Consider the following 23563-nt stretch of genomic DNA (forward strand, 5'->3'; position numbering starts at 1 on the left):
CAAAGCAGAGGTTTGCTGGACGCTGATGGCGAGGTAGGAACTGGTTCTGAAAGCCTGGGCTTAAGTCAGAACCCTGCTGGCTCCCACACACAGTGCTACCTTGGTCTGTTTTAGCTAGACTTTTCTGGCTGAGGACTTGAGACTACTCAGCTAAACTTTCAGTGTGGCCCTTGGGACTCCAGTGGCAGTCACTCAGACATCTGGGATAGAAAGTCACATCGGAGACAGCTATCTTTTCTGTCAGGAGACTTGAGAACTATCCTATTTCCCCTGCAAGTTTGTAAAATTCTTTTCTTCAAGTGGCAGTTTTCCATTGGGCTCTCGTACCTGCTCCCAGACTCTTTTTTTTCTGCAGAATTTCCTGCAAGCGCCCCTTCCCTGCCCTATGGGTATTTCAAATTTATAGGACGTTTCAAAAGACCCATTCACAATTTCGGTGGGGGGAGAAAATCTGCTTTGATTTCTCCCACCCCTCAGGTGTAGGAAACGAACCCAGGGCCTCAATGCTTGCTAGGCAAGCCTTCAACTAAACTATAACTCAATGCAGAAAACATCTGGCTCTGCTCACCCTTCCAGGTGGCCTGTCTTGAGTGCCAAGACTAGACACAGTCATCCATGTGGGGCCTCTTTGGGATCTGACATCAGGGCATCAGCACCTGACTCAGGAGGAGGACGTTCGATTTTTGCATGGTCCTCCAGCGTCCTCACCCTCGTGTTCCATGGTCTCAAAGAGCAGCCGCACAAGTGCCGGCCGTCCCTGGGCTACCAGGGCACCAGCCAGGCCCAGGACCTCATCTGTGTGGCCACGCCACACCCGCTGCAGCTCCTGGCGCAGGCGTGCCACTGGGTACTTGCTCCGGGCGTGGCACAACCAGATGTCCACCTCGCAGCCCACCTCACCGTCGTTCAGCTGTGCCTGGCTCCACTGGGCCAGTAGCGCCTCGAGCAGGCAGCCGAAGCTCTCGGTGTGGCTGGATCCCGTGTCGTCCAGTTCCACTGCACGCTTGAAGCAGGCCGCAGCGTTGGCATCCTCGCCCTGGACTCGTAAGCATTTGCCGCGCAGCAGCTGCAGCTCCGGTAGCGTGTCTCCCAGCTCCAACTCGCCAGCTTTCGCCAGGAAGACCAGCGCCTGGTTGAGTGCGGCTTCATCCACAGCCAGCATCTCCCTCATGGCATCCACGCCCATGTAGTAGTAAACCTGGGTGGGGTGGCCTCTTAGCCTTCCTCCTTCACACCCTAGCCCCCCTAATCAGTTCCCACCATTTCTCCTGTACCCTGGGAAACCCTGTAGCAGGGTTCTAGTCCCAGCTCCTCCACATCTAGCCTTAAGCCCTCCCACATACAATTATGATCACCTTTGATAGCCCTTCCCTGAGCACATCACGGCCTGTACTGACTGCTAAGGGGGTAGTGGGTGGGACGAGGGAGGCTTCTAGACATCTACACACATTATTGCATCCAATCCACGGGACAGTCGGGGGAGGAGAGAGCAGGGCAGACACCACGGTATTCCTCTCTGTCCTCAGGGTCCAGGCAGCCCTTGTCTCTTACCTGGCCGATGTCTAGGTAGGTTCTGAGGCCTGGGTGTACCTTGATCACTTCCTCAAGGTCAGCTTTGGCACAGGCCAGGTGGTTCCTGTCTGGCATACCCCCGAGCCCCACCTTGGCCCGTTCCAGGTCGTGAACATAGGCTCTGATTCGAACCTGCAGTAGAGGGGCAACTCAGGGGAAACCCTCTACCCAAGGCATCTGCCTCCTTTCTGATCTCACGAAAAAAAGCCAGATTGCTTCTCGGCAGCAACCAGAGGCATCCTGTGTGGCTGCAGAAAGCCTGCCACACCAGACTGGGACCCAGGAGCACTGGGTCTTAGTTCTGTGCCAGCTAGGGTAACCACTCCCCATCCTGGGCCTGCCTCCCTGCTTACACAGTGAGGAAAAGGATGAAGTAAGAACATTCATTCATCCATCCCTCCCTCCCTCTATCTATTCTTCCAGCAAACACGTATTGAATGCGTCCACAATCTGCCGTATAACCTCGAGGAAGTGTTATAACATCTGAATTCCATTTTCTAAATTGAAAAGTTGGCAATTCCCAAAACTAACCATGTGCCAGGCACTGAGGACACAGTGGAAAATAAAATGGCAAAGTGTCAGCTTCTATGTCAGTACAGAGGAGCAATCAGCAGGACAAAGAGTAAACAGTGTCTTGGGTGTTAAAAAGGAAAAGTAGCTGGGTGGTGGTGGTGCATGCCTTTGATGGCAGCACTTGGAAGGCAGAGGCAGGAGGATCTCTGAGTTGGAGGCCAGACTCGTCTCCAGAGTGAGTTCTAGGACAGCCAGAGAAGCCCTGTCTCAAACAAGGAAGCAAACAAACGAACAAAAAAGAAAAAAAGAAAAGTAAAGCAGGGAAGGTGCAGAAGATACCGGCAAGTAGTTTGACATTTTCAATAAGAGACCACTAGAAAAAAAGCTGAAGTTTTGTCAGGCCTGCAGGAAGGGAGAAAGTCAGTCGAGTGTCTACCAAGCGAGCATTCTAGGTGGAGACCCAGGCCAACAGGATGGGAGAAAGCGCGTCAGAACAGGAGCTGGACAAAGCTATCATAGCCAGGTCTGAGCTCCTGGCTTCCATCCTTGTCCTGCGCGTTCCCTTCTGTCCATATTCCTTCTTGCTCTGGTCATCTGAGTAGTAAGTGTGACCTTTGGAGCCACAGGGAGCTACGGCTGTCATTCTAGCAAAGTGAAGGCAGGACCTTGAAGAAGCTGGCTGCCACTCTGTGCCATGCCCCGTCCGTAGACTGTCACATGCCCCACTTCTTAGGGGATTCTCAGGGCGATTAAACAGAGCACAGCTTGGAAGATTTTTGTAGCGCCACCTTCTGGCTTTACAGTGAGTATCCTTATTATCAGTAGCAACTGCATCAACTACAGGGCAGAAGTTCTGTTTACTTCCTGCAGCCATGGAGACCAGATTGGAAGCATAATGAAAAGGTAGTAGAGCCGATGAGGAGTGTGTGTGTGTGGGGGGGACTTATTAACTTGGAGAAAAATGAATTCAGAGCTGTAGGTGTGGCCTCAAGCAGCTGGGTTCTGAGGGGTGTCAGAGGTAGAGCTGGGTCCAGCAAGGAGAATGGAGGGAGGCAACTCTCACCTCAGCGTGTGACTGGGAGCCCTGAGGATATGGTGCAGCCCAGTCTCTGGAGAGACAATGAAGTCGCTAAAGATGGACCTAATATAGCGATCAGTCAGTCAGTCACGAACGGGATATGTTTGCTTCCATGTTTACACACAGCACCAAGCTTAACTCTTAGCTCAAAAGGCAGGCATTTTGGGTGTCTAGACGATTCTTAAGTTCTCGGCCAGGAAGATTCCAGGGCACTGGCCCCAGCATCTGTGCCCTTGACCTTTGGCCTCTTATACCTCATAGCAGAATGAGGCGGGGCTGTCTCACCTTGGCCCTGGTGCTGTACGCCTGCCAGTTGAGCTGTGGGTCTCTAAGCACATCCAGGACCATGTTGCAGGTTCCTATGGCCATATCCTGCTTTCCTAGGAAGTGGAAGATTTTGGCCAGACGATTCAGGATGGGAGGATGGTCCTTGGCGATTTCAATGGCCTAAGAAGGGAGGAAGGGGGAAATGGAGCATAAAGCTGAGTCACCACATTCACAGATCCTACCTACCCATGGCCACCATCCACATGGCTTAGTCATACAGTAACCACTTTGGGGCAAACCAAAGATTTGGAGCCCCAGATTCCTTGGAGTCTAGCTCACTGGCACATTCTTAAGCTTTTCTTCCACTGTCATGTGACTGATAAGATGTAGGCCAGAGTCATCCTTAACCTTCTCATACTTATGGGGCTTCTAGCTGGGCCAGTGTCTCCCTCAACCTTCTCATACTTACGGGACTTCTAGCCGGGCCAGTGTCTCCCTGCCAATGTTGGTATTGATTGCTGATTGCTACTGGTGGTTCTAAGTGATTTGTCTCAGAGCCTGATGGCAGACCCAGTAAGGAGACCCCAGTAAATCTGTCCCCTCTATTAAACCCCTGGGAGTGAGAGAAAGGAAACACAGCCGAGGGAAGAATTGTTCCAGGACCCATTTCAAGGCTGGAGGGATGGGTGTGGGCCATTTTAGGTGGGGATGGTGTTGACCTTAGGCAGAGAAGAGCAGGCACGAAGGAGAAGGATCGCTGGTCCTTTGGGTGAGGAGAGGGTGGAGGTGGAGGGCTGGAGAAGGGTCTTTTCTGGGTAGGTCACACAGCGGGGTTGGCCCAGAGAAGCAGAGGGCTCTGGGAGAGTCCCAAGTTTGCGAAGTGGGTGTACCCAGGACATGCACGTACCTTGCCAAAGCAGTCCAGGGGCTCCGTCCCTGAGTATCCGCATTCGTGGACACCCATGGGGGTGGTGAAGAAGGTGTCTTTCCTCTCCAGCAGCATGCCAACATAGCACCAGGCCAAAGCTGGGTGAGGGCAAGAGAGGGTAGGGTCTCTAGAGAGCAGTGGAGGCAGGGTAAGCGTAAGCGGGGATGGGGGCCAACTCCTCTTCTGTAGGCACTGGTCCCCATAAAGATAAAGGACTACAGCGTGAGCCAGAGACAGAGAAGACGAAAGGCAGAGGGAGGTTATAGAACTCCTGAGGGGGGCTGGAGAGATGGCTCAGAGGTTAAGAGCATTGCCTGCTCTTCCAAAGGTCCTGAGTTCAATTCCCAGCAACCACATGGTGGCTCATTACCATCTGTAATGGGGTCTGGTGCCCTCTTCTGGCACACACACATACAGAATATTGTATAAATAATAATAATAATAATAATAATAATAATAATAATAATAGGACTCCTGAGGGTATGGCAGGCCATGTCTGGGCTTACTCTGTGTCTAAACATGTCACACAGGAGATGCCATTTCAGGGACATAGCTCTTCTGGCTTCCTGGGGGGTGCAGTCCCTGTGATTGCTGCTTGGCCTTTAGAACGAGTGACTCACTGTCTCCTACACAGCCTTCTTCCCTAACCATAGACGGGGGCGGAAGGTGGTGGAGACACATGTTGTATATTCCAAGATATGGGTCTGTGTCATTGTATGCTTAGTGGGCTTGTGTCTGGTGGTAGTCTTACCATCGAACACACGCTGTTTTAGCACTCTGGGCTACCTCAGATTTCTGAATAGAGAAACAAAAGGCCCCAAATAAAAGCAAAATTCCTATGCTTTTACAGCCTGGCCACAACCTTTGGAACCTGACCCCACGGCTCCTTGGACAAATGACCAATCTCCAGGAAAACAACTTACTGCCAAAGTTCCTACTAAACAAGATGGCACGGGGTGGAGCCTCTCCACCCAGATAGGTTTCCCCACACAAATGGCATAGGAAACAATGCCAAGTAACCCCCCTCAACGGCTATAAAAAAAACTCCCTCTCAGCGGCTATTCTCTCTTTCCTGAAGAAGCAGTGATTTCCCCGCTACTTCCTTGAAGCATACCTCAGTAAACTCTTTTTGCCTGTTTCCACGTGGGTAAATTGTTTTTACCACTGATCCAAGTCCTTTGTATGTTTCATGTGCCACTCAGTGCTGGGACCACAGGTTTTGGCATCCCACCTGAGTCTGCTATGCTAAGGAGCCTGGGATTCCTTGGGTAGACACAGGTTTGTGAGGTGAGCCAGGGTGAGGCAAAAAGAGACAGGGATGGAGTCAGACAGAACTACTGACAGGGGCAGGACAGCAAGACAGAGGCTCTTCAACCCCACCCGGAGTTCCCACCTTGGTGCCGGGAGTCTGAGGACTTGAGGACTTGCCGGAGCAAGGCCAGGGTGCGGTTGAAGGCTAGCAGCCTTTTCTGATCGTCGGTGCCAATCTCTAGCAAGATGCCGTCCAGCCTGTGGGCAGGAAAGGGCTGTGGCTGGCCCCAGAGTTCTGCCATGGCAGAACCCACCCACCTCTACTCGCTTCCAGGCCACGCCTCTTCCACCATCCCCAACCCATCTCCAGTCCTGGGCCTGACCTGATGAAGAGCGTTGCCATGGTGAAGTACCAGCTCCTTTTCTCTTCTATTGGGATCTAGGAAACAGAGAATGACATGTTGTATGATGGTTATTGAGACACTCAGGCTGGTGCTTACAAGCACCCATGCTAGAGCCTAAACTTGAAGAGGCAACAGGTACAGTGGAGGGGGGGGGACTTTGGCCATTAGCGTCCTTGATGTGGGTGCCTGTTAGGGCAGCCGCAGACAAACTGCTTTCCTTCTCTGATCAAAGGGCTTTTGAGATGAGCCACATGAGTCCCCAGTGAAGCAGCCCTCACGGAGCAGGTGTGGAGCCTGTTCTTCCCCTTCCCCAGCTAACTCTACCCAGTCTCTGGTCCCCCAGACCCCAGCTCTGCTCAGCTGTGTTCTCCTTTCTTCCTTCCCCTCCCGCTTCCCTCTGGCACCTTCCCCACTTCCACCTCTCTGGGGATGTTAAGTGAGTCCACTGAGCTCAGCTCACCCGGCCTCCCTGAATATTTTCCCATTATTATTCTCGCCAACCCTGCTGTGCATTTAGACTGACTCAGGCACCCAATAAAATATTTATGCTGCTATTTACGGGAGTAGCTCTTCCTGCCTTGGGAAGGAATTTTAATGAATACCAATAAAATCCCCAGTGCATATCGGTAGCTCTGCCTCTGCCTCTGGCCCCTCCCCCACAGTCATCTCCCTGCCCCGCTCTCCTGCCTTCTCAGCTCGGGCTCTCACTCACCTCATTCCCTACACTTCTCCCCCTCCAGCAACGTTCAGATCAGCCAGCCTTCCTGAGCACCTCTGAGGTGTTGCGGGGATGTGGCCTCCAGTGACGGTTGAACTCTGACATTAAGAGGCTTATAAACTGGCTAGGGAAACAGACCTGGGTATGGAGCGTCCTGGTGTGTGTGCCAAGGTTCTCGTGCCCATTGCCTGAGCTCACAGCAAACCTAGGACCTGGATATTAGTTCCTCTACAGGTAAATACACTGAGGTGCAGAGAGGGAAGTGACTTGCCCAGGTAGCACAGTTGGAGAGGGCAGCTCTGGGGAACTGATGTTTGTTTAGCTCCATAGCCCATGTTCCTGGTTCCTGTCACCATGCAGATTGTCAAACCCTGGAGGAGGGGCAAAGTCTGACCAAAGCCCTGATAGTGATGGCAGACCATCTCCAGCAGGATGACGCCACTCCCAGCCAGAGGAGGTATTTTATTTTTCCTTTCTTTCTTTCTTTCTTTCTTTTTTTTTTTTGAGATAGGGTTTCTCTGTGTAGCCCTGGCTATCCTGGAACTCTCTCTGTAGACCAGGGTAGCCTTGAACTGAGAGATCCAAATGCTGAGATTAAAGGTGTGCATCACTACCGCCCAGTTAGAGGATGTATTTCCGAGCTGAGTCTTGACTAGGTTGTGGCACTTCAGAGGGAGAGACAGGGACCAGGGTACCTGGTGTGTGTGTGTGTGTGTGTGTGTGTGTGTGTGTGTGTGTGTGTTGAGGGGTGGTGGCTTGAGCAGCTTCTCAGGGATGTGAGGGCAAAGAACACTGTGTGTGTGCGCGCGTGAGGTGGAGGGAGTCACAGCCAGTGAACGGGATCTTGGGTAAAGTGTGTGTGTGTGTGTGTGTGTGTGTGTGTGTACATATGTATGTAACTTGGAAAGCAAAGAACACTGTGAAGTGAGGAGGAGGGAGCCAGTGAATGCTGAATGGTTCAAGGCTGGGCAGTGAAGACAGGAGAGGGAAGGTGGTCACATCTTGAAGGCTTTGGCCTGGCAGCAAAGCCAGGTGTAAAGACACAATTAGAATGGAAGGGATGAGGGGACTGTGAGAGTTCTGATGAGATGTCCTCCCCAGACCAGGGTCCCCCAAGGCTTTCTGAAGAAGTGGCACTAGAACAGGGTCCTCGAGGAGTGAGGGCACCGCCAGAGGGATATAGCAAGAAATACTATTCCTGGAGGACTGACCATCACGGGCAGAAGTTCAGAGATGGTAGGAGAGCGGAAAAGGGGTCTGTATGTGACCAGGGCTGGAATCCCTAACCCAAAGAGTCGGGGAGCCAGGGAGGGAACATTGTGAAGGGTCAAAGTACCAGGCTTAGAATTTGGAGCCCATCTGTAAGGCGTTGGGGAGCCACAGCAGGGGCTAGCGCTGGGGGTGCCAAGCACCCACGTGTGTTTTGCTACTCATGACACTTCAGTGGGTTAAATCGTTTCTAGGAGGGGCTACGTGCACCAGGGCTTTGACTGTGAAAAGCACTGTGGGGGACAGGGGGCAGGCCCCAAGGGTTCTGGGCCATCCTTGAGAAATGGGGAACATTTCCAAAGCACAGAGTGGGGATAGGATGGTAGATTATCTGTCTGTTGTCCTTACACTGGTCCTTGGAAGGGAGGGAGGGCTCAAATTTATGGGGCACCTTTTATGGGCTATCCTGGTCAAACACTTGCCCATGAGTGACCCATGGTGCCTCGGGCTGCCTGGCTGCTTGTCGGTGTGACCTCAGACCTCTGGTCTGGTCACAGGCCTGCTTTGTGATGGTCTAACATGAGTCATGGAGGGAAGAGGCCTCACACTTTCTTCCTTGTTTCTGATAAGGGATGGGGGTGCAACACAAGAGCTGGTAGGGTGGATTCTGGGTTGGAATGAGCAGAGCAGAGGCTGGGTGGCTCATGGGTCTGAGTGGCCCAATTGGGTGGCCCTGGGGATGAGTGCCTAGAGGCTGCATCCTTATCTGCAAAGGAGGGTAGTGCTGTGTGCCTCAGGGGCACACGCAGGGGCAAACAGGAGTCCATCTCTCCTGGTGTGGGCTGGGGCTGCTTCAGTGCCCCAAATGGCCCTAGGGCTTCAAGACCTGGAACCTGAAGACACCCTCCGCACCTTATTCCCGCCTCTAGGGCTGCAGACATCTGTCTTGTTTCCATAGCACCCCAGTATTAGATGTGCCATCCACTTTTTGTTTTGTTTTGTTTTGTTTTGTTTTTTTGCTGTTGCTTGAGACGGCATCTCATTAGGTAGCCTAGGTTGTCCTGGACTTGCTGTGTAGCCCAGGATAGCTCCAAACGTGTGATTCCATGTGCTTACATTATAGGTGTGTACACTACACCCGCCTGACCCACTGCCTTTGGGCAGGGCTCCTCTTGTGTGTAGACACTCCTTCCATCGGCACTCAGGTCCAAAGACATTACCTTACTTGCCCAAACCGCATGGCCAGTGAACGGCATAGCTGGGAGTTAAGCTCATCCCTCCACGGCCCACGGCCCTAACCTCCCGTTACCAATCCTCCTTATCATGTATCTGGGGATCCTGAGACCTGAGAGGTGGGGTGATTTACCCAAAGGTCCACATGCGTTAACATCAAGGTCTATGAGCAGACACTTCCCCTGCCACTCTGCTCACTGTCACCCTCGGATTCTGAACCTGCTTATTAAGAATTTCACAATGGAAGCCACGTCACTACCTGGCGGCACTATCCCTGAACTGCAGGAGCAGCTCCTAGGCCTGCACTCTTCTCTCTCCCCGACCCTCCAAATCTGGAGGCTACACTGATTTTCAGAACTGCAGCTATCTGAGTGATACAAGTGACAGCTCTCACTTGTGAGTGATGCCGAAGGTGGGCTTCTGGGTTACAAGTGGGGTCAGCGGACATGGAGTGGAGGCCTCGGATGCTTCTGGGTTGCTGTCAGCCAGGAGCAGCTCCTGGATGCTGTTCCCTCTGCAGTGCAATGCCAGCATGAAAACAGCCTGTCCCTTTAAAAGTCCTGGCTGTTTTGGGAGCAGCAGCTGAAGCTGTTACCAGGGGCAACCTGGCAAGCCACAGTGCATTAAATTAAACAGGCCTGTGGCTGCTGTGTGCTCCTGCTGAAAGGAGGGGATACTTGCCTCTTTCCTGCTGAGGATCCTTAGTGGCAGGCAAGGCACACAGCTCCAGGGTTCCCAGCTCCCAGAGGCTGAGGGTTTAGGCAGCCTGGGAGGAGGCAAAGACTGAGAACGCAATGGAAGGAGTTTCTTGGACCGCCTGGTGTGGGCTCTGCCTAGGATACCCCACGAGAGGGGCCAGTCAACTTCAGAGCCTTAGGTGTCAGGCTGGCCCTCATCCTGGGGCAGATTCTCAAGAAGGAGCTGCATGAGGCCCAGCCTGAGTCTGCAGTCACCCTGGGACTAGCCGCAGGTGAGAGAGGGGGATAGACCCTGAGGGGTTCCCTAAGTAAGCATCAGCCTGCTCCTCTTCTCATTTTGTGCCTCCACCCTGAGATGGGGAAAGCAGGCCAAAAGCCACCTCTGTCTTCAAGTTCACCTTTCCCCCACACTAACCGCAAAGAGCCAGGGTTTAAACCATGGTTACTATTTGCAAAGCACGTTCTCACAGCTTACTTAGGGCTTCTGACTGTCCCACATGGAAGGGAAAGTGAGAATTATTACCATCTTAGTACAGATGGGAAAACTGAGGCAAGATGCTGTCCTCGAAGTCACATGACCGACGTGAAAGCCTGGACCAAGACTTACAGACCCACACCGCCACCCCGCCACCCCCCCACCCCGTTTAATGAGGGAGCATCTTACTGCATGTCCTGGGCTAGCCTAGAGCTTGACAGCATCCTGCCTCCATCTCCTGCTAGGAATCCAGGGGTGCATCATCACATCCAGGCTTAGCTGTTTGTTATGTCACACGATGTGATAGTCAACAAATTCTGCTGTGCAGAGCAGACCATGTGCTGGCTCATTTGACTCCTCAAGAGTTCCTTGTTAGAGAGGTTGTAGGAGAGACAGCTGTGATAGAGCGGTGAGAGCTGAGATCTCCGTGAGTTCGAGGCCAACTTGGTTAAGGTTTTTGGGTTTTTTTTTTTTTTTTTTTTTTTTGAGACGAGAGTTTCATACTATAGTCTAGGTTAGCTTCAGACTTGTGGCAATCCTCCTGCCTCAGTCTGGGTGTGCTAAGATTACTGTGTGAGCTACCAGTACTTAGAAATGCAAATTCTTGATTCATCTCTTTGTGGCTCTAGAGGTGTGGCCCAGGAGGCTGAGTGTCCTCTCGGAGGGCCTGAGTTTGAAAGCCGCCGGCTGGACCCCTACAGAGGGTGGAGTGAAGGGCTGAGAGGTGTGTCCCTTTCCAATGGGCCAAAGGATCAGAACTCTCCTCCTCGGGGATGCCTGACGAGCTTGCTTCTGTGGCTTGTGGCATAAGAGACAAAGGCAGGTGACCTGGCAGAAGGAGTGGGATGAGATACAGTGTCACAGGGCAGGTTTGTGTGGATTCAAGCATGTCCGTGGGTGGGGCCTCAGAGACAGAGACATTGGAAGTGACTTTAAAGGATTTCAATTCTCCTCTCATTAAACCCTCAGTTCACAGAACTACTGACTACCGACTAGACTGGGTTATCAATTAGGCTCTCAGCGAGTATTTACCTGGTAGGGTGAACTTTGCCCTGGCAGCTGCTCTTTACATTCCAGGGAGGCCCCCGGATGACTAATACCCTCCTGGGAGGGAACTAATGGAAAGGAAGAAGGCTTCTCCCAGGTCACTGGGCTTGCGGGGCATGGTGGCACCGGATTCTCAGAGCAGCTCAGAAAGTTAGGTATCACATCTTCCTTGGATGGATTGGAAGACAGCCAAAGAGCCACAGCTCTGCCACACTGCCGGGTAGAAGGACCAGGATTCTGTTCTGATCTGCCTCCCTCCAAAAACCAATCTTTCAACAGCATCCTGAATCCCTGGCCTTGTGAAGGCAGACACTTCAGAAACAATCGCAGGTGTCAGACCTGCCTGAGAACGAGTCCGTCTAGCACAAGTGGAATGTCTTCAGTGGTGACAGACAGCGGCAGAGCACACTGGACAGGACAGAGAGAAGTTCCTCCCCACGCTGCTGTGGGGACTAGTGTTCCCCTTGACTTGCCTCATTGAGTCTGCGGAATCACGAAAGTCCGAAGTTCCTTCCTCTACCGAGGGATCCTGGTCACTGAGCCCGTCTCTGTGTTTCTGAACATCCTGCCCATCTAAGAAGCTTGTGGTGGGGTAGTAAATGGGCTGGTGGAGGGCACTGGGAATTGAGTGCCATGACTCTGGACTTCATGCTCTGAGCAGATCAACGGCAGCTCCCTGCTGTCCCTTAGTCTGTCATACCTGCAGACCCTGTGGGTCATCTTTGTTTCGTGTGGTCCCTACACTGACTGCACCTTGAGGAGCCACGTCTCTTTGTTGCAGATCTAATTCAAACTCAGGGTCTGTAGTGGCTGTGGATCTGAGGGAGTCTTTTGCCCTCAGGTAAGAGCAGTGAGCCTCACTCTCCTCAGCTCCCCACTGTGCAGTGCCCTGTGGACGTGATTTCTTCTGTCAGGTATAATTGAATTGAATGAGATGATACAAAAAAAAAAAATGCCTGCCTTCTGAGGTCTCACAGACTACAGCCCTCAAGGTTACTAGTTAGTGGGGAGAGAAGGCAGCAGCATTCCCAGAAGCAATGAGCAGCAAATGTGAGTGGCTCCAAGGACACCACAAGGCTGAGGCAGGAATGCTGTACCCTGAACCAATGTACCTGACTTTGGTCCCTGCCTGTCACTCACGGCTGTGTATACCCTTGGGCAAGGCTGCACCTCTCTGAGCCTCTGTTTGCTCATCTGTAGAATAGCATGGCATTGCCAGCGTTTCTATGAGATCACGTGAGATGATGCAGAAAAACACAGGCATGCTCAGTGACCAGCTCATTAGCCCATGGCCTGGCATCCTCCTTCTGTTGGCTTCATCTGAATTCATTCATCGTGAACCGAATCAGAGCTCCCAGAACCATGGAGGTGTGTGTACCCAACGTGCACACAGGGACCCTGGGTTTGCTGACTAGGGTCCCCTTTCAACCCCGTTAGGCACGAAAGATGGAATGCCCACTCTTTGTGAAGCTGGCCTGAGGCATCACTTCCCTGCCCTCCAGCATCCCTGATGATGAACCTCCTGGAAGGTTGCTTCCCCTCTGGAGCCTGCTGTGCCCTGCAGGTGGGGGGAAACACAATGCCTAACTGGCAGTGGCTCTGTGATGTCTGAGTTAGACAAAAAGCACTAATGAAGTGCAGTTCTGAGTTCAGACAGCCCTCAGGCTCCCGTTGTGGATGGGTCTCACCCAGGCAGCTGTGAGGGGTGGGGAGGGGCAGGAGCACGCACATGTGTGAGCACTTACTTGTGTGGGTATGTGTGTGTGCAAATGAGTGTTCATGTGTGTTCATACATGGATCTGCAAGTATATTAGCAGGCATGTGTTATAAAGGACCACCCTCCAAGCAAAACTGCCACCATCTTTGGGAGTTCTGCTGGCCTGTTCACAAAAGCTCAGCACAGCTGGGCCTGTTGACCTTCCCTCTTAGAAGGAGTGGGCAGAGAGAGAGAGAGAGAGAGAAAGAGAGAGAGAGAGAGAGAGAGAGAGAGAGAGAGAGAGAGAGAGAGAGAGAGAGAAGCGCTATGGGACCTTCAAGCTGAGTATCCAGCTACCCCATCCAACCACTTGGAAGCAATTCTGCCCTAATTGCTTATGGCCTTGGATTCCTGGGGTGGGAGGCTGAGGGATTTAGGTGGAGAAGTATAATGGAGGGGGCTGTCTCTATAGAGTCATGGGGGAGTCATCATCCACACTGAGTTCAGACTTTCCAGTGTGGCTGCTTTAAGGTCACCTCTGTCCCTTTCTGTAACCCCTCACCTGTTGCTTGGTAAGTAAACACATTGCTCCCCAGGGTGAATTCTGGTGGAACTGTACCTTTCTTTGTCATTGGAACCTTAGACATTGTTTATGTCTCTCCCAGAGAAGGAATTTTATCAACAGTGTGTATGTGAGCATGTATGTATGTGCCCATGTGTGGATGTGTGTGTACATGTTAGTTCTTGTGTCTGTGCATGTACAATGTATGCATGTGTATGTGTTATGTGTGAATGTTTACATACATGTTTATGCATGTGTTAAGCCAATATTTTGAGAAAAGAAAATGAAATAACTGAGTGCCCTGGGACAGGACTATTCTTTTTTTTTTTTTTTTTTTTTGGAGAAATAGGAAAGTTCTAAGTTTTTAAAGTTTATTTTTAAAAAACATGGATTTTTCTTAAGACTTAAAATTGAGTTATTCAACTCAATTAAATTTTTAGTCAGGCAGTGGTTATGCAAGCCCTTAATCCCAGCACTTGGGAAACAGAAGCAGGTAGGTCTCTGAGTCCCAAGGCCGGCCTAATTTTCAGAGCGAGTTCCAGGACAGCCGGGGCTACACAGAGAAACCCTGTCTTAAAAAAACAAAAAATAAAATTAACAACAGTTACAAGGATCCCATCTCCAGGCATTCATTCCATCTCTGCTCACCCCTGGCGGGGACAGGTAACAAAGAGAACATAGACAGGGCTCACCCCTCATGGGACAAAGCAGAATTCCCTCCAAAAGGAACCACAGACACTGCCTGGTATGGAGCCACACAGTGTCTGGAGGGGCCAGATGCTGGGGAAAAACTGCACAGGATCCCAATCCACATCTGGTGCTTTCATGTCCTGGTTATCTTCCCAGCAACCTTGGGACAGTCGTGTTAGGATCTCATGAGGCATGAACTGCGTGCAGCACCTGGGGCTGGAGCAGAATCTCCACCTGATCTGTCTAAAGATAGATGAGATCCATGCCAGGAATCTCTATCCCTGCAAATCAATCACTCTGTCTTCTTTCTCTGCTTCCCCCCACCCCTGTGCAGGCATGTGTGTGTGTGTGTGTGTGTGTGCGTGTGTGTGTGTGTGTGTGTGTGTGTGTAAAGGTGGTCTTCAGAGGATAGAAAGAGTGATAGCAGCAAGACCTCTCTTCAGAATTTTGTCCAGGACAAGGAGCAAGGCTTAGAGGTGGAGCTCAGCAATAGACTGCTTATCTAGTGTAGCAAGGCCTGGATTCCACCCCCAGTATCATAACCCCAAACCTCCCAACAGGGAATGAACAGCAAAGACCCGGCATCCCAAAGACCCCCCCCCCCCCCCCCCCCCCCATTTACAAGCTGAATGATGAGCTAGCTTCACACTGTTCCCTCTGTAGTAGCAGTGAGACTACAGCCACTCCACTCCACGGGCATTTGTCCTCTGGCCTCAAGGAGCTCCTGGTTCATCCTGCCTGTCTCTTGCAACTCCTCCCAACAGGTGGAAAGCCTCCTGCATTACACAAGCTTTGGTGGCCCCTGCCCACCTCCCCTGCTCCCACAAGTGCTCCCGAAGCTGGGGAGTCCCTCCTCCTGCTTCCCACCCTCTACCTCCTGCCTTCGATGATCTCACAAACAAATGGCATGGTGACTGGACTGCCTGAACACCCGCCCTCAGTATTCTGCATCCCAGATTCCTGAGAGTGCCTGTGAGGGGTCTCCCTCCACCACCAAGCAAAGGCTTGAGGCAAGTTAGGATAGGAGTATTCAGCTCCACTTACTAGCTCACTCCCGTCAGGCAAACTGCTAGCCTGGTATAAGATGAAGGTGGAAGGTGCCCAGAGGGGGCAGCTATGTGAGGAGGCTCCCAGAAGCAGGTGACAGCATGGGCTAGGCTCTAATGGGTACCTTTGCTTTCTAGGCAGAGGGCAGCCCTACTTAGTGAGGGAGAAGTCTACACAGATGTCTGGGGAATCGTCTATTAGGATTGCTGTGAGAGGGGGCCAACATGGTCAGGGAAGATGTGGCTAATGAGGAAGGTGGCACCCGGTTTCAGAGCTCTTGAGTGGTTGTGCTATCGCCTCCTGGTCCTCACCTCCCGCCCCAGGTAACTCTCTCTGAAGTCCTCAAGCTCCGTAAGCTCCTGCTATATCAGGCCTTTACAGACATCATGCTGGGCATGCCCTCCTCTTATTCCTGCTAACAGATTTATTTCTACCTCTTCCAGAAGCTTCCATCAGTCACCTCTGCTGAAAAGCATCCCCTCTCTGGAACTTGCACATGGCTTCTCTACTCCACAGGACCTGGATTTTCTAGGTCACTACTGATGCCAGCATTAGGTCCCCATGTGCCGCTGAAGTCTATGTCCATTGTCAGGCCCTGGGGAACTGGTTTTATTTCAGAAAGCATGCTCTCTGGTGCTCACTATTTAGACAGTGTCATGTGTCATGGGCATGTGACCTCGGGCAGCTGTAGGGGCATCTCTAACTTGTCCTTTGGGCTTCTTCTCCCAGAGGAAGGGCTTGGGTAAGGTGATTAATGGAGGAACTGATGTTTGCTTTCTCTGTTGTTGAGGAGCTTCTTAATGCTAGGACTTCTTAAATACAAGCCTGGCACATAGGCAGTATGGATAAATGTAGAGAAATTCAGTAACCACCTGCTAGGCATGTACAGGTCTCTCTACTACTTGACAGGATAATCACAGTGCATCTCAGGGAGGGATACAGAGCTCAGTACTGGCCTCTGTGAAGTCTGCGCAGAAGCCAGGGACAAGCAGCCTTTCTAAGCCACACAGCAAAACAGGAACAGAGCTGAGTTCTCCAGATCCAGCCCCTAATGCTGATGGTTGAAATTACTGTTGTCCTGTTTACTGAGCACATACTCGGTACCAGGTACTTCATGAGTACAGGCTCATCTATTCTTTGGCAGATGGGGCAGGGAGCAAACCCTACCTCTCCCTGGACCCCAGCTGCTCTGCACAGACCTCGGGCAGCTCCCCAAAGCAACAAACTCTCAGCATTCCATCCTCTGGCAGTGCCCGCTGTGTCTTGTGCTGACTATACAGACAGGAGCTGGCCTCTGTTTACCCGCCCCTCCTAAGCCTTTGCCTCCCTGACCACCTCCTCTAGGAAGCCTTCATCCCCCAAACACCTCCAGAGATCAGAAAAGTACCTCAGTAGCTATGAATCTCCCTTCCTTGCTATTCCACAGATGGGGAGATGGCAGGGTGGGAGAAACCTCTACTGTGGGTGTCCCTGAAGCTGAGTCCTTGGGCCTTGAGCTCCCGGCCCAGGAGTGTGACCACAGTCACACTCAACACATACAGCTCTGGCTTCACTACCCATGCCCAGTGGCCTGGCATTTAACTTTTTTTTTTTTTTTTTTTTTTGGTTTTTTCAAGACAGGGTTTCTCTGCAGCTTTTTTAGAGCCTGTCCTGGACCTAGCTCTTGAAGCCTGGCATTTAACTTTAAGTTCAGGATTTAAAACCAGAGGTCCCTACGGAATCCAAGTCCTTCTCCCAGCTGCTCCTAGCTTAGGAGTGGAGGAGGCTTCGTGGGCGAGGAAACAGAGGATCCCCTGTGGCTGTCTCCATGTAGGCCGTCTAGGAACTTCACAAACATTAACTCTTAATTATGCCATCATCTAAATGGTGTCACCATTATACTAATGAGAAAACCTATGACACACATGCCATTATTACCTCATTTCACCGAGAGGGAAAGGGCACTTGGAGAGCCAGGTATCTGTTGACTGGAGCTAGAGAGCTCAGGGAGCTGGGGCTTGGACCTGGACCCTTGCAGCCTAAGTCCCCTCTCGACCTCTGTCCTGCACTGTTGTCCTTAGGTCAAGTCCACACCCTCCAACGTGGTCTCCCTGAAGTCACCATTCCAATATTTCTCCTTAAAGAAGTTGTACGCTTTAGTGGGAAAGACACCCAGGGCGTGTGGAGGTTTTGGGGATGGAGACATGCTAGGGCATTGCTCTCAGGAGGATAACATGCCCACATCACTCTTCCATCAGCCTCAGTGACAGGCAGCTTCTGGGATGCCCCAGTGAGCCCCACTTGCTGGTATTTCTGACCTGTGTAACCCCCTCCCCTGCAGTGTAGGCTGGACCCATTGGCTTGTGTCTAAGAAACAGAAGACAGCAAAACATCAACCAGCTAGGAACCATACCCTATTGATTATGAACTGGTGTGGCTATCGATGGCCCCTAGTCAGGCAGACCTGCAGAGGACTCCATAGCCCCAAGCACTGAGTAGAGCCATACCTTGATTCCAGACCTACGGGGCTGCTCACTGATAAGTGCTTATTGTATCTGCAGGATATTGATAAGTATACCAGGGTCTATTAATGCCAGGACCTGAGTGTTACTGACTACCAGACTGGTTTACAGTGATAAATCGGATGAACACTGTGTCCCCCTCTGTTGAGACTGAGCTGGAGGGGCAGTTGGGACAGCGCTGTGGAAGCTGAGTGCATGCTGTGACCAGCCTGGAATCACGGAGGCTTCCCCAGGAGGGGGAATTTGTGGCAAGTATGAAGGGAGGGAGCCGTGAGCACCCCGCCCACAGGGAATGGAGCAGATGTAGGATTTAGTGAAAGCCTGGATGAAGGACTGAGGGCCTCAAATGCCACTCAAACCCAGGACTCATTCTGCCGGCTGGTGGGGAGGGGCCTGAGCTGAAGACGTGGCCAGTAAGGGGCAGCAACTGTGTGGATAGCGGAGTGAAGCATAGCGAGGTAAAGTTCCCGAGGCTGGGCCAGCAGAGAAAGGCTGGGGAGGAGACGGAAGTCCGCCCACTGAGGCAGCGGAGCTGACAAAATTTGGGGTCTAAATGGATAGGTAGGTGGATTAGGGGAGAGGAAAGGAAGAAAATCTGGCAAGTTTTGGTGCCTGATTGTGCCTCTTATTAGGTGAATGTGCATAGGTCCTTGCTGGCAGAGGAGGGAAAAGGGATGAGCTGGCCTAGTTATATTTGCCTTGGTGCCGAAACAGAAAGCTAGGTAGGCAATGCCGGGAACCCGAAGCTATTAGGCATCCTGGGTCAGGAATGGTGGGGGCATCCCTACAAAGGAAATGGAAGAATTCTGCCAGCACTCACCTGCTGCCCATAGCTCAGCGCCTTGTCGTAGAGTGCGATGCCGGCTTCCAGCACCTGGGCACGCTCCTCTGGACTGGCACAGCCCACGTCGAAGCCGTGTGCGTATCCCTGCTCTGCCAGGCAGCGGGCAGCGCGGAGCCGTGGGTCTCCTGAATCCTCAGGGTCCCCTGCCAGGCCCATGAGGCTGGCCAGTCGCGCGGCGCACGCCTCCTCCTCTTCCTCCTGGCCCAGCTGCCCGTAGACGTGTGCCAAATTGGCCCAGGCATTGAAGTTGCCAGGGTCTTCGCGGGCCACCTCCAGGAAACGCTTGCGGGCCTCGTCCAGCTCATCCAGATAAAAGGAAAAGGTTCCCAGGAGGTGACGCACGGCAGGCAGCTGCGGGGTGGCCACCAGCTCCAGCTCCTGCCTCAGACCCTCCCGTTGGAGCTTCAGATCCCGGGCGCGCAGTTGAGCCGGTGAGCGCGGCTCGAAGTTGAGCTGCAACTCCAAGTGGAAGTGGCCGGGCAGGTAGTCCAGTTCATCGATGAGGGTGTCCAGGTCCTCGGCCCCGGGCTCCGTCATGGCTGCCCTTGGGCTGCCCTGGCCCCTCCTAGCTCCTAAGGCTGCGGAGGACAGTGGATGGGGCGGCCCTGAGGGAGCCCCCGCACGACCGCAGGACAGTCCTGGGCACCTCTTGCTAGTGGGTGGCTCCTAGAGCCAGCCGAGGACTCGCCCTGTAGGTGTTTCCGCTTTCGCTGCTAGACATCAGCATTGCACAAGCAGGTGTGTCTGAAAAACAGGTGTGGTCCTTTGCCAAATGCAAGGCTCACCAACTCGTGAGTGGCAAAGGCAGATTTTGACTACTCAGCAGACGAAGAAATTGGTTCAGAAGAGAAAGGTACTGGCTAAGGTCACAGAACCAGGGCATGCCTAAGGAGACCTGGTACTTCAGGCTGCCCAGGCCGGCCAGATCCTTCCTCAATTGGCACTGCTCCGCCCTCCACACAGAGCTATCAGGACAGGCCCTTCCAGCCGTGCAAGCGTCCCTCATTCTAGCGCTATAGTGAGTCCTTCCACAGAACACAGCAGGCCACTGCCCTCCGGTCTTTTTCCAGCTGGTATATATCTGGTCTGTCACTTGAATACCTTTACTCCGCAGTGAGCCCGGACGGCAAGAATAAGGCGCCCAAGAGCTGTGTCTACTTTTGCTTCTCCGTCCCAAATAAAGCACAATTCCCATTTCATCTGCCGTCCTCGTCCATGACATGATGCAGACACCTGGGGAGCGGTGGGCGGGGGAGGCGGGAGAAAGATACTTTGTAAACTGATGAATGACCGCTCTGGATATGCGTGGACTCCGATTTGGTGCCCAGCTGGTCCTGCTGCCTGCCCTGGACCCCAGTTTTCTTGCCCTGCCCTGTCTCCTCAGGTTGGATCTGGCTCTAGAGTACCGGTTGGACTGGTGCCCCGTGTGGCAAGGCAGAGTCCCTGTAGAGTAGGTTTTCTCGGTGGTCTGGACCTTGGACTCTTCCGCCCTCATCCTGTGTTTGGGCTCTTTCCTCATCCTCCTCGGAAGGATTTCACAAGAGAAAATAGACTCGTTAGTGAAGTTGAGGAAAATACGACTTTAGCAGTATTTTCAAGTCAAAACATCTGGGTACTGTCTTTACCTACTAGTTTTAGATTTGAAGCATAATAAATTTAATAATTTTTAGTGTAAAACTTATCATAAGTTATTGTCCATCATGAGCTAAAACAATCTCTCATTGCTTTGAATTATCAGGGAGGGATTTCCAGAGAGCTTTGCTTTATGATTTTTTTTTTTTGTTTTCAAATTGTGGCAGTATAGTTAATATGAAAATTTCCATTTGACTTAAAAAGAAAAAAATTTTCTTGTATGTGTTTGTGTGGTGGGGGCACACGTGTCATGGGTACCCCTATGTAGACCAGAGAACAGCTTTCAGGAGTCAGCTTTTTCCTGTTATTTGGGTTCTGGGGATCTAGATCAGGTTGTCAGGCTAGGTAGCAAGGGCCTTTACTTGTTGAGTCACCTCCCCAACCCACTTTGACCAGTTTTGAGACAGGGTCTTTCCATGTCACTCTGGCTGGCCTGGAACTCGCTATAAAAACCAGGCTGACCTCAAAATCACATAGGTCAGTCTGCCGCTGCTCTTTGGGGGTGCACTACTGTACCCAGCCGTTCTAACTGGGTTTTAACTGTACGGTTTACTGACATTAAACATAGTCGCATTATCACCTCCCTCCATTTCTGAAACCTTTCCATCTTCCAAAACCAAAACTCCATATCCACTTAAATAACTCCCACCAGATGCGGTGGCTCATGTGTTAATATCAGTTACTCAGTAGGAGGCTGAGGCAGGAGCATTGCTAGCTCAGGGCTCAACAGATTAGCCTGGCAACATATTAAACCTTATTTCAAATAAAATTTTTTTTACAAGGGTTGGAGATGTAGCTCGGCGATGGAGATAGGATTCCATCCCAGTTCCCGCCCCCCTCCCCCAAATCCTCGTGTGCCTGGTAACTGCCATTCCATGCTCTCTTTCCATAATTGAATACTCTAGCACTTCGTGTAAGTAGTAAGATAATATTCTTTTATGCCTGGTTTGTCATTTGACATAATGACTTCAAACTTAATCCATGATGTAGCCTGAGTAAAAACTCCCCCCCCCCCATTTTTTTAAACTTTTCTTTCCAGACAGGGCCTCCGTGTGGTCCAGACTGACTTCATACTCACTACGTAGCTCTGGCTGGTCTGGAACTTTCCTCCTGCTTCAGGATCCCAAATGTTGGATTATGGTGCACACCACCATTGTTGGACAGTGTTTCCTCCCTTTTTAAGGGTGAGCAGTATCCCATGGTCTGTTTGTCTGCGCCTATCACTCCTTGTTTATCCATCATTTGCTGGTAAACACATGGGTTGTGGTTATTGTGAATGATGCTGCTACAAACAGGGGTACTGTGTGTGTGTGTTTGGGTGTCCTGCCTTCAGTCTTTGGCACAAGAGGTATTTATTACTGGGTCATGTTATAGTTCTATGTTTTATTCTTTGAGGAACCACTGGACTGTTTTACAGTAAATACATCAACAAAGCACAGAGGTTCCAATTTCTCTACATCCTTGCCGGCACATGCCACCTCTTCTAATTCTGTTCATATTAACATTCTGATGGGTGGGCTAGGCTTTTGAGCTGACTCGAAGAAGATGAGTAGGGGTTGGGAGGGAGGGGAGTAAGTGTGTTGCGGAAGCTGGAAAAGTTTGAAAAGGCCAGGAGTTTCTCAACGCAACTTAGGCTAGAGCTGCCCCTACCTGGAGCTCATAGAGTGTGGGAAAGAGGTGACAAGAGATAAGATGTAAAGGTAGTGGCAGAAGCCCCTCACATCCCGGCTAAGAAGCTCGATTTGTTCGCACTGACAATGGAGTCTCGGTAGGTGAAACTCTTGCAGCTACAGATCTCTCAAGCCTGGGTGGGCTGTGTGACCCCCATGCCTTATTAGATGTGACCAAGACAATTTATTCTGTCAGTGCTTTAGCTTCCTTTCCTCCAGCATGAGAGTTGTGGTGGCACCTATGAAAGAAAGTGAATTCATTGGCCAGGCAAAGAAGTTTCTATAACGAGGAAAAGGTTGGACTGTCCAGGGCAGTGGCCTCAGGGCAGGGCTGACTCACACTGGCCTACTCCAGCCTGGCTTGCAGCGAGGACTCTGGCCCATGGACCTTGGTTTTGTATCTTGTACCACCCCTTCAGCCAGCCTGCAGCCAAGAGATCACTTAAGACGCAAGCGGCTACAGCCATCCCGCAAGAGTGCCTAAGGAGGCCTAGATTGGTAGAAGAGCCTTCTGCTTGGTGCAAGGTCAGCCACAACTCCATGACACTTCAGCGTAGCTCTCCAAGGAAGTTCCAGTCATATGTCCTCTCCCAGGTGGGGACATGGAAGCCCTGTGATCACACCGTGTTCAGGAGAGAGCTAGGGAACTGCAAAACCAGGCTAGGAAACAGTAAAACCAGCCTTCAAATGTACGGGTCCCTGAGAAACTGGGCTACATTCCTTTATCCATTTCCCATCATGCAACAGATATGTACTGTACATTTCCTAAGCATGCAGGGTCAAGAGAGAAGGACACAGTCTCTTTCTGTGGGCCTCTCGGAGGCCCTTTCCGAGGCTAGGAATGACTCTGAACTCTTGCACCTAAAGTAGGTCATTTAATCCTCTCAGGAATCTGGGAGCTAGAGTGTTGCTTCATTTTCCAGGTAAGACTTAGAGAAGGCAGTGACTTTCCTGAGGTCCCAGAGCTGGGGAGGGATGGAGGTCATGGCTGGTGCCTCTGACCACCAGTTCAATAGTTGTACTGTGGGCACTCTAGCAGCTACGGGGCCTGGAGTCAGAAGTCCAGCTCTCCATTTAAATACTAGCTTTGGTGGTGTGTGTGTGGTGGTTTGGGCGGGGGAAGAAGCCTGCTGTGCCTCTGGGTTGCCATTGGTTGGATGCTGGACTGTGTATATCTTCTGTCTAACCCCAGTTACCCTGACAGGATCTGGGGAATGGGGTGTGGATAGATGTTTGTTCTATCTCTGCTGACGGTCCTTGGCAGGATCAGAGATAATGAAGGAGACATCAGATATTTTCCTAGCACAGCCAAAGGATGCTATCTGTGGGAGAAGGTAGTAGGCAGAAGAGCTGGTCATGCCAGGTTGGAACACCCTCCCTGCTGTCTTCATTTCATGATGCTTCCTTGTTTGCGATTCTACTGCCTAAAGCTTTCCCTGAAGTACCTGGCCCATAGGCTGGGTCCCACCCCCACCTCCTCTCCTCAGTCCCACCAAGCTGGAAGGAGGTCGTTGTTTTCCCCACTATA

The 23563-nt window shown here is 51.7% G+C and overlaps 1 protein-coding gene across 1 annotated transcript; it reads right to left on the reverse strand.

Moving 5' to 3' along the window:
- Nucleotides 1–661: 661 nt before the first annotated feature.
- On the reverse strand, nucleotides 662–19270 carry Ttc22 (tetratricopeptide repeat domain 22). Its single transcript, XM_038334421.1, has 7 exons — nucleotides 18710–19270; nucleotides 5993–6048; nucleotides 5752–5867; nucleotides 4338–4456; nucleotides 3449–3610; nucleotides 1552–1704; nucleotides 662–1198 (listed from the first exon to the last, which is right to left on the reverse strand). The coding sequence occupies exons 1-7, from the start codon at nucleotides 19268–19270 to the stop codon at nucleotides 662–664; spliced, it is 1704 nt and encodes a 567-aa protein (XP_038190349.1).
- Nucleotides 19271–23563: the final 4293 nt, after the last annotated feature.

The sequence above is a fragment of the Arvicola amphibius genome, chromosome 6, assembly GCF_903992535.2.
Source record: "Arvicola amphibius chromosome 6, mArvAmp1.2, whole genome shotgun sequence".
Classification (NCBI taxonomy): Eukaryota; Metazoa; Chordata; class Mammalia; order Rodentia; family Cricetidae; genus Arvicola; species Arvicola amphibius.

Bases quoted from the DNA above. Each gene is read 5' to 3' on its own strand.
- Ttc22 (XM_038334421.1), bottom strand. From the start codon at position 19,270: ATGACGGAGCCCGGGGCCGAGGACCTGGACACCCTCATCGATGAACTG. The intron at 5,868-5,992 runs GTCAGGCCCAGG...TCCTGCCCACAG, and splicing joins ATGGCAACGCTCTTCATCAG to GCTGGACGGCATCTTGCTAG. The intron at 4,457-5,751 runs GTGGGAACTCCG...GCCCTCACCCAG, and splicing joins CTCAGACTCCCGGCACCAAG to CTTTGGCCTGGTGCTATGTT.